This window comes from Sesamum indicum, linkage group LG6 (genome assembly GCF_026168435.1).
Source record: "Sesamum indicum cultivar Baizhima isolate 11 linkage group LG6, ASM2616843v1, whole genome shotgun sequence".
NCBI lineage: Eukaryota > Viridiplantae > Streptophyta > Magnoliopsida > Lamiales > Pedaliaceae > Sesamum > Sesamum indicum.
The window spans coordinates 5,963,261-5,972,163 of record NC_142662.1 but is presented as its reverse complement, the minus strand read 5'-3'; the positions used below and the strand labels follow the sequence as shown (position 1 = coordinate 5,972,163).

The 8,903-nt window shown below is 35.3% G+C and overlaps 1 protein-coding gene across 1 annotated transcript; it reads left to right on the top strand.

The window, feature by feature from the left end:
* The first annotated feature begins 4,490 nt into the window (after window positions 1-4,490).
* Window positions 4,491-8,135, top strand: LOC105165082 (copalyl diphosphate synthase 1, chloroplastic-like). Its single transcript, XM_088881682.1, has 12 exons — window positions 4,491-4,783; window positions 4,906-5,092; window positions 5,177-5,391; window positions 5,477-5,597; window positions 5,696-5,808; window positions 5,912-6,138; window positions 6,236-6,351; window positions 6,695-6,793; window positions 6,883-7,091; window positions 7,233-7,345; window positions 7,483-7,691; window positions 7,819-8,135. The coding sequence occupies exons 1-12, from the start codon at window positions 4,525-4,527 to the stop codon at window positions 8,018-8,020; spliced, it is 2,070 nt and encodes a 689-aa protein (XP_088737808.1). The 5' UTR covers window positions 4,491-4,524; the 3' UTR covers window positions 8,021-8,135.
* The last annotated feature ends 768 nt before the right edge of the window (window positions 8,136-8,903 follow it).

Sequence of the window (8,903 nt, the reverse complement as noted above, 5' to 3'; positions counted from 1 at the left end):
CACCACAATGCGTTGCCATGTTAGGTTCAACAGAAGTCTCTACAGAAACTAGTGCAAGCGGATTATCATAGTACTCTATCACTTGAGCCTCGCCATGAGTAGTTCAATTATAGTATCCCTCTATAAACCCTTTTATACACATATTGAACATAACCTCATTCGTCGTTTTGAAAACACGATTTCGACATTTACGACATGGGCACCTAATTTTCTCTCTGTTCATATATACTTGTTGATCCTTACCCAATTTACAAATTCTCAAAAACCATCCTCAAACTCCTGCCAAATTGATAAATTTCCCGACAAGTACTTCTCATACATCTACCTCCTCAATTCTTTAACATATTTAACTAATTAAATTGAAGTACAATTAATATACATTGATTACAAACCCCTCAAAAATTATATATATATATATATATATAATTAAATTCCATACTAATAATATATAATATACTAAAAACAATATCATCACAATTTAAATAGTTGCATTATTTAATACCTGGATAATGGGCACCTCCTCCACCTCAATTTTCCAAAACAAAATGATTGATCGCAAACACTGGACCTTGCAAAATAGATATTTTTATATATTTAATTACATAAAAAATGAAGGTTGATATATATATATATGTATATATATTCAACTTTTAGAGCTTCAACAGTGTAATAATAAAAATGATGCAATTGAATGAAAACACAAATAAGATAGAGCACAAGAATTTATATACACATTTGAGGGCGACGTTGGGACGGGTTTTGGAACAGAATTTGGGACGCAAAAGATCCGTTATAATATAGCCATTAGAGGTTTTGGATGGCAAAAAGTGAACCTTAGAATTTAATCGTTGAAATTGTAGGACAGAATTAGGGCCACTTGTTGGGACGACATTTGGGAGAACGTTCTGTTAGAAAATTGGAATCTTCATGTCGTCCCTAATGGCGTTCCAAATGTGGGACGGCTTTACCATTATCACAAATATCATCCCAAACTATTACCCACCAAAATATTGGAAAAACATTTGGTGTACGGTTTTGGACAGTTAGTATTTTTTGTCTATGTTTGCAACAGAAGTTGAGATGACCGTGTTATTTTGAGACGGTGAGTACTAGAGCGAGATGTTCTGTCCCAAGTTCGTACAAAGTCATCCCAAGACCATCCCAATTAGGAACGAAGTATTGGGACAAATATTGGCCGTCCCAAATTCCATCACAATAAGGCCTTTTTTATGGTTAAAGTTGACAATTATCAAACCTGTTCCAACGAGTCCAAGAGAACCACAAACTAACAGTTAATTACAATAATTTAATAAAGATAACACTCACACGCTTATAAAACTCGGACTCATACTCTGAAATTTATTCATAGGACCTACATGACTTTTATACGACTTAATTTCAAACTTTGTGTACATATTTTGCAGTCAATAAAATTTTCATTTTTTTTTAAAAAAAACAAAAAAACTAAAATCATCATCCCTACTACATAAATTCTCCAACCTTATATTTTTAGAAAAATATTTATCTTTTTCTTTTTATAAAATAATAATTTTTTTTTGTAATTGATTTCCATCATATATTCCTTGAATATTTTAAGATATAATTTTTTAATTCTTTTCTTTGTCTTCTCACTAAAAAAAGTTGAGTTTTTACTACACTTTAAATGATCACAATTTAAAAACTGTAATAGATCAATACTATTAATCACGATCAAATAAAATTAAAGCAAAAACTTGAATTTTTACCAAGATTAATCAATATTCTCCATGATTTTTAGGTATAGTCAAAACATTTGCCATGGTTTAGCCATTGTTAATATTTTGGCCACTTGAAGAAACAACGGCTAATGATCGTTGCGTAGCTGTGGTTGATTTGTATTTTTCATGATTTTCTTTTTTTGGCCATGGTAATTAACCGTAGCTAAAAATTATATTTTTTTTAGTGTCTTTTTTCTTTGCTTGTATAATGAGGCAAAATTATATTTTTGGTCCTATAACTTTATGTCTTTAGCACTTCTAGTCCTATACTTACCTTTATGAAATGAATAGATGTGTTAGGAGAAAAAATATATCTATGTATTATAAAAAATAATGTATTACTTTTAATGCTAATATTTATATATATATAATCATAGATTAGTTGTTTAACAGTATTTAATTCATTAACCTTTTACGTTGATTTAAACTAATAGGTATGAATTTTGGTTAGAAAATACCACACTAACGCCCAAAATCAACGCCAAAAATTGACAAAATCGGACAGTAATGGCAAGATCGATATTATCAATTTATATTGAACTTACTCCTAGTAGATTATATTTCTTAGCTAAGCTTCTATAGCATGTAGTGCCAGTGGTGAAAGGTTTAAATATTGTTTTTGGTTGACTAGGGTTCAATCCCATAGGCAACAAAATTTTTCTGACTCAAGTTCATGATACATCAACGCCACATCATTAATTATTGTCTAAGTGGAAATTGGGAGGACACGTGCCAAATCCCGGCGAAAGTTGCCATAAAATTGAGCAAAAACCTAAATTCGACCAAATTTACATATTTTTTTGCAAATTAATGGTAATAAATTGATAATGGTAATACTTAATGGATCAAAATAAATCAAGAACAAAATTAAAGGACTAATTTTTTTTTCTATATATACATATGGAAAAATGCAAGCAACCCCTTACGATATCGCAAATGAGCAAATTAACCCTTTATGGAAAAACAAATAGCGATTTACTTATCTATATTTTTTAAAATACAACAATTTACCCCTTCTATAATTTTAAAAAGGGCAAAAGACAATTTTCGTCCCACAGCTATAGGCCATTTTCGTTTTAGTCCCGTAAGTATCTAGGGTTTCAATTTGGTCCCGTAAAACTGAAAAATTCGCAATTTCAGTCCAAATTTCGCCGAAAAATTTTGTGGGTCGCCGAAAAAAGTCACATGCGATGCATGTGACTTTTAAAATTGGGGGCTGGATCCTGATTGGCTGGAGAAGCTGATGTGGCGCATACGTGGAAATTAAAAAAAAAACGACGAAAATCGAGCTCGCGACCGTCGGCAAAGGCGGAGGATGGCTTTCGTCAAATCTTTGCACAGAGGTGACCAAAATCGATGGGACTGGTCTCAAAAGATTCGCCAGAACGAGAGGCGTTCAACGATGGTCTTCCGAGCAGGTGGTTCGTTCAGACGAAGGAGAATACGCCGGCGGAAGGTGCAGTCGCGGCGGACGACGACCGAGATCTTCAAAACGATGGATCTTTGCACCTAGTTGATGAAAATGGATGAGACTAGTCCCATTAAAACCGCAATGAGGAGACGAATCTAATGGTACCAATCCGCGATCGTGGGTCGTCCTGTCGCCGGCGAATCGACGGGAATTGTCCGCGGCGGTCAATTTCAAAGCCCAGTCACTGTCGTGGTGGGATCTCAAAATTGGTTGAAGTGTTTTGTTCTCCTTGCTATGGGGAATCGAATGGTATATATGGTGGCCAGAAATTTCAAGTAACGGTGGCGGAATTGAAGAAAGAAGGTGGCGGCGACTGGCGGGCGATTTTTAATCCACGTGAGTCGTTTTCTTTTTTTTTTTAATTTCCACATATGCGCCACATCAGCTTCTCCAGCCAATCAGGATCGAGCCCCCAATTTTAAAAGTCACATGCATAGCATGTGACTTTTTCCGGCGACCCACAAAATTTTTCGGTGAAATTTGGACTGAAATTGCGAATTTTTCAATTTTACGGGACCAAATTGAAACCCTAGATACTTACGGGACTAAAACGAAAATAACCTATAGCTGTGGGATGAAAATTGTCTTTTGCCCTTTTAAAAATGAAGCAGTTTACCTCCCTATATAAGGAGGTAAATTATCTCATTTTAAAAAGTACTAAGTACTCTTGTAATAGCAAGATCTCCAAGCCAATAATCAGTTTGAAACAATGCAGTCTATGTGTAGTACTACTCTTGTAAAGGCGAACAAATTCCTCAATAGTTCAAGCTAGAATACCTAAGGTTTACTCGGCCCGATGTAAGAATTTCAAGTACTACAATTAGACTCAGTGTTAATTTATGGCTAACAGATTTGATATAATTAATGAATAATTGCAGGTTCATGGCTGATCAGCACAAATAATACATCCATTTCCTCCAATATTTACCAAATACTTGATTACAAACAAACAACTAAAGTAGCTGAGAGTCGAGGTATGTGATAATTAGAGCTTTATTATTACTACGTACGTAAGTACGTTCGTCTGTCTATATTTACAATATTATTGATTATAACTCTTTGAGAAGTTAAGTATGTGTTGTCGTGATTGTTGCAGTTTTTGCCAGTCTGGATGTGGCGCAAGCGTGCGATGAAGATGATTCCACAGCTGAAGCGCTCCAAGTGGTACAAGTTTGATATAGTAGTTTCTTCTTGATCCTTCTTCCCTCTCTCTCTCTGTCTTCTATGTCTGCAATTTTTCTTATTGTTTTTTGGTTGAAGGTGAACAAGATTGAGGAGTATATTGGTAGTATTAAAATGATGCTGAGCACAATAGACGAGGGACGAATAAGTGTGTCGCCCTACGACACAGCTTGGATTGCTCTTATTAAAGACGTTGATGGGCGTGGTACCCCTCAATTTCCATCCTGTCTTGAGTGGATTGCACAACATCAACTCCCAGATGGTTCATGGGGCGATGAACGTTATTTCTGCGCGTATGATAGGCTTGTAAATACACTAGCGTGTGTGGTAGCGTTGAAATCATGGAATGTTCATGCCGATCAGAGTCAAAAAGGTTCGTGGCTGGTAACTACTCTAAGAATTATATTACATAATTATTCTCGAATTTAACTTCAATAATATAAAGTAGTATAGGCATAATTGATCAATAAGAGACACTCTTTCTTGAAATTATAGGAATATCATACATAAAGGAAAATGTGCACAAACTTGAAAACGCGGATGGTGAGCACATGACTGCTGGATTCGAACTTGTGTTTCCTGCCCTTCTTCAGAAATCCAGGAACTTGGGCATTCATGATCTTCCCTATGATGCTCCCGTCCTAAGAGACATTTATAGCGCAAGGGATCGTAAAATGAAAAGGTAAATAATAGTGAGATGATGAGATTTTGAGGGCATATCACATAGATATATGGCCTCACTTGAAAGCATTGGCTGTTCTGTCAGGATACCGAAGGAGCTAATGCACAAAGTGCTGACTCCTTTACTGTATAGCTTGGAAGGATTGGAGGATTTGGAGTGGCAGAAACTCCTAAAACTTCAGTCGCCTGATGGCTCATTCCTTACTTCTCCATCCTCCACTGCCTTCGCATTCATGCAGACTGGAGATCCAAATTGCTTGAAATTTATCAAATACACTCTACAAAAATGTAACGGAGGAGGTAAAATATAGTTTATTAATTCTTCCCAGGAAACTTATGCACAATCGATGCTCATTAATAGCATCGATACTGAATTCCTGTGCAGCACCGCATACTTTTCCAGTCGACATTTTCGCCAGACTTTGGGCTGTTGACAGACTGCAGCGCCTTGGAATTTCTCGCTTCTTTGAGTCGGAGATTAAGGATTGCTTAAGTCATATTTATAGGTAAACAAAAAAGGGATAATTTTTTAGTCTAATTGTTTATTATTAGTTACCAAATTGTCCAGATAAATTTCAGTAATTTGACAAGTTTTGAATTACAGATATTGGAGTGAGAAGGGAGTTTTCAGCGGACGATATTCAGAATTTTGCGATATGGATGACACGTCCATGGGTTTCAGGCTTCTAAGGCTGCATGGATTCGAAGTCGACCCAAGTATGTATATACATTTAATTTGAAAACTATATGTTCTGTCCTGTCTTTGAATATTTAAGCACCTGCAACTGGAATTATAATAACAGTGTTGTATTATTTACAGATGTGCTTAGCAACTTCAAGAACGATGACAAATTTTCGTGCTTCGGTGGTCAAATGATTGAGTCTGCATCTCCAATATATAATCTCTACAGGGCTTCTCAAGTCCGATTTCCAGGAGAGAGAATTCTTGAAGAAGCAAACACCTTTGCCTACAAATTTTTACAAGACAAGTTAGACACCAATCAATTTCTGGATAAATGGATCATATCCAAGCACTTGCCTGATGAGGTTATTACCAGAATATCCCCCATGCACCTAATTAATGTTTTCCTAGCTCTATAATCTCTTCTTTTACAAAAATTGTTTGCTGAATTTACATAAACAGATAAGGATCGGACTGACGATGCCATGGTATGCCAGCCTACCACGCATTGAAACCAGATTCTACCTACAACATTACGCTGGTGCTGACGACGTGTGGATTGGCAAGACTTTGTACAGGTCAACTTTACAGGATCTTTCTTTTCTTTTGTTTTCTTGTCGTAAAAAAGAATTGGGTGATGTTGACTCCAAACATTGCATTAGAATCTACATACAGCTAGGTTGTGTATAGGCGTATTTGATTATAAACTAATGAAATATTCATATCGACAGAAAAAAACCAAAATTGCAATCAACTAATTGTAAACAATACGTTCTTGCCAATTGTGCCAACAAACTTTAGCCACTTCACCTGATTAGAATGTATGATTCAGCGTAAACAACGTTACTTGCTTCTTATTGATTGGATGTACACATGACATGCTATATATATGTGCGCATTTTGTTATATTGACATACACAGGATGGAGGAAATCAGTAACGATGGGTACTTGGAGCTGGCGAGACTAGATTTCAACAGATGCCAAGCACAACATCAGACTGAGTGGACTTCTATGCAACAGTATGCACAGATTTTCATTACATTTTTTATGTCTCAATTCACAAGGTAATAATTAGTTGTACTGATTAACTTATGAATTTACTGCGCAGATGGTATGAAAATTTCAACGTTAACGAATTTGGGGTGAGCAGAAAAGACGTCCTTCTTGCTTACTTTTTGGGCAGTGCAAGCATGTTTGAAGCCGACAGGTCAAAAGAGAGAATGGCGTGGGCCAAGTCCCAAATTATTTCCAAGATGATTACATCTTTTTTCAACGAAGAAACTACCTCGTCAGAGCAAATGGCTGCGCTGTTAACAGAACTCGGAAAAGACATCAATGCCCCACAGACAAGAAAATGGTACAAATATACCTACTTATACATCATCAACTACTTAATTAAGACCACTTATATGTAATGACAAAGAAGAGCACTTGTCAATTAATCAATGTATACTAATCCTTTCCGGGACAGTAGTAACAGAGAACAACGACTAATCAACATTCTGCTGGCATCGCTCCACCAACTTTTGGAGGGATTCGATACATACACAAGTCAACGACTTAAAAATGCTGTGAGTTTGATGAGATCATCTCTTTTATACTATTTTTTTAAAAAATACAAATAATCGTTTTATGATATTGCAAATTAATAAATTATCCTTTTACGTAAGGAAAAAAGTATCAGAATTGTTTTGGTTTTTATGCATAGTGGGGTGAATGGATTGTGAAATTACAAGGAGAGGTCAATTACGGACATGACGCGGAGCTCCTAACAACCACATTAAACATTTGTGCTGGTTATCCTGTCACCTATAAGGACGACATATTGTCCCACTATGAGTACAAGAATCTCTCCAATCTCACAAATAAAATTTGTCAGCACCTTTCTCAAATTCAAAACAAAAAGGTCAGACAAGAGTTTATATACAAATTATTATTCTATGTTTCATTTATTTAATCTTGAGGAAAAATTCATATCTCAATATTATATTTTTGCTTTAATTTATATACAGGTGTTGGAAACCAACGGGTCATGGAACACAAGAGGATGTAGCATAAAAAACATGAAAATCGAACAAGACATGCAGACATTACTGAAGTTAGTCGTGGAAGAATCCGGTGGCCTCGACAGGAATCTCAAGCAGACATTTCTGTCGGTTGCGAAAACCTATTACTACAGGGCCTATACTGCTCCTGAAACTATTGACATGCATACATTCAAAGTACTCTTTGATCCAGTTGTATGATATTGTTCCAGTGAGCAAGCAATTCGGGTGTGTTATGAGAAAGAAAGAATACAAATTACAGATGTAATATATATATATATATATATATAATATTTTATGTTGGTAGAAAATAAGAAAAGGGAATATATATATATATATATATGCTGCGTAAATTTATGTTCTTTTAATTGTAGTACTTAGAATAAAGCATGTGTTTAATGATTTATGATTGTACTGTACTTTTGTACTTTTTTTTTTTTCTATTTAATGAAATTTATGTTTATCGGAAAGCATGTGTTTAAAGGATATAATGATCGATGTTTCCTAATTATGTAAATTATTAATAATAGTATTTTTATTATTAAAAATTTCATGAAAAAAATTAAAAGAATTAATAAATTTTTAATTATTGTGGCAGTTCTCCTCCTCCTTTTCTTCTTCTTCTTTTTTGTGATATTAAATACCGTGGTACACACCTGCGTGCATTGGAAGAGACTCGACCCTGTGATCGAACCCTGATGCTTTTTAGCCCGATCGATTTTTGGACAGCGCAATAGACTACAAAGGCTAAGAATACCTGTTGGTTCCTTTTGGTTCAGGAAGAAGAATCTGTCCTGGCATACCACTAGTAAATCGGATGCTACATGTAACGACGGCAACTTTAATTGATAACTTTGATTGGAAACTTGAACCAGGGAAGAAACTAGAACCATTGTACTATGTAGAGTTGTTGGGTATAGCTCTTCGCAGGGCAATTTTGTTGAAATGTGTGTGGTTTAAGTGTGAAGGAAGCAAAAAGACAGCCATTGTAGAGCAAACCCACTCTAATTTTGTATATGTTGCCAAATCAAAAATTTATGGAGCAATGCAAAGGATATAAATATACATTGAGTATAACCTCCTC

Bases quoted from the DNA above. Each gene is read 5' to 3' on its own strand.
- LOC105165082 (XM_088881682.1), top strand. From the start codon at position 4,525: ATGATGCTGAGCACAATAGACGAGGGACGAATAAGTGTGTCGCCCTAC. The intron at 7,092-7,232 runs AACTCGGAAAAG...TGTATACTAATC, and splicing joins AATGGCTGCGCTGTTAACAG to CTTTCCGGGACAGTAGTAAC. The intron at 7,346-7,482 runs GTGAGTTTGATG...TTTTATGCATAG, and splicing joins GTCAACGACTTAAAAATGCT to TGGGGTGAATGGATTGTGAA.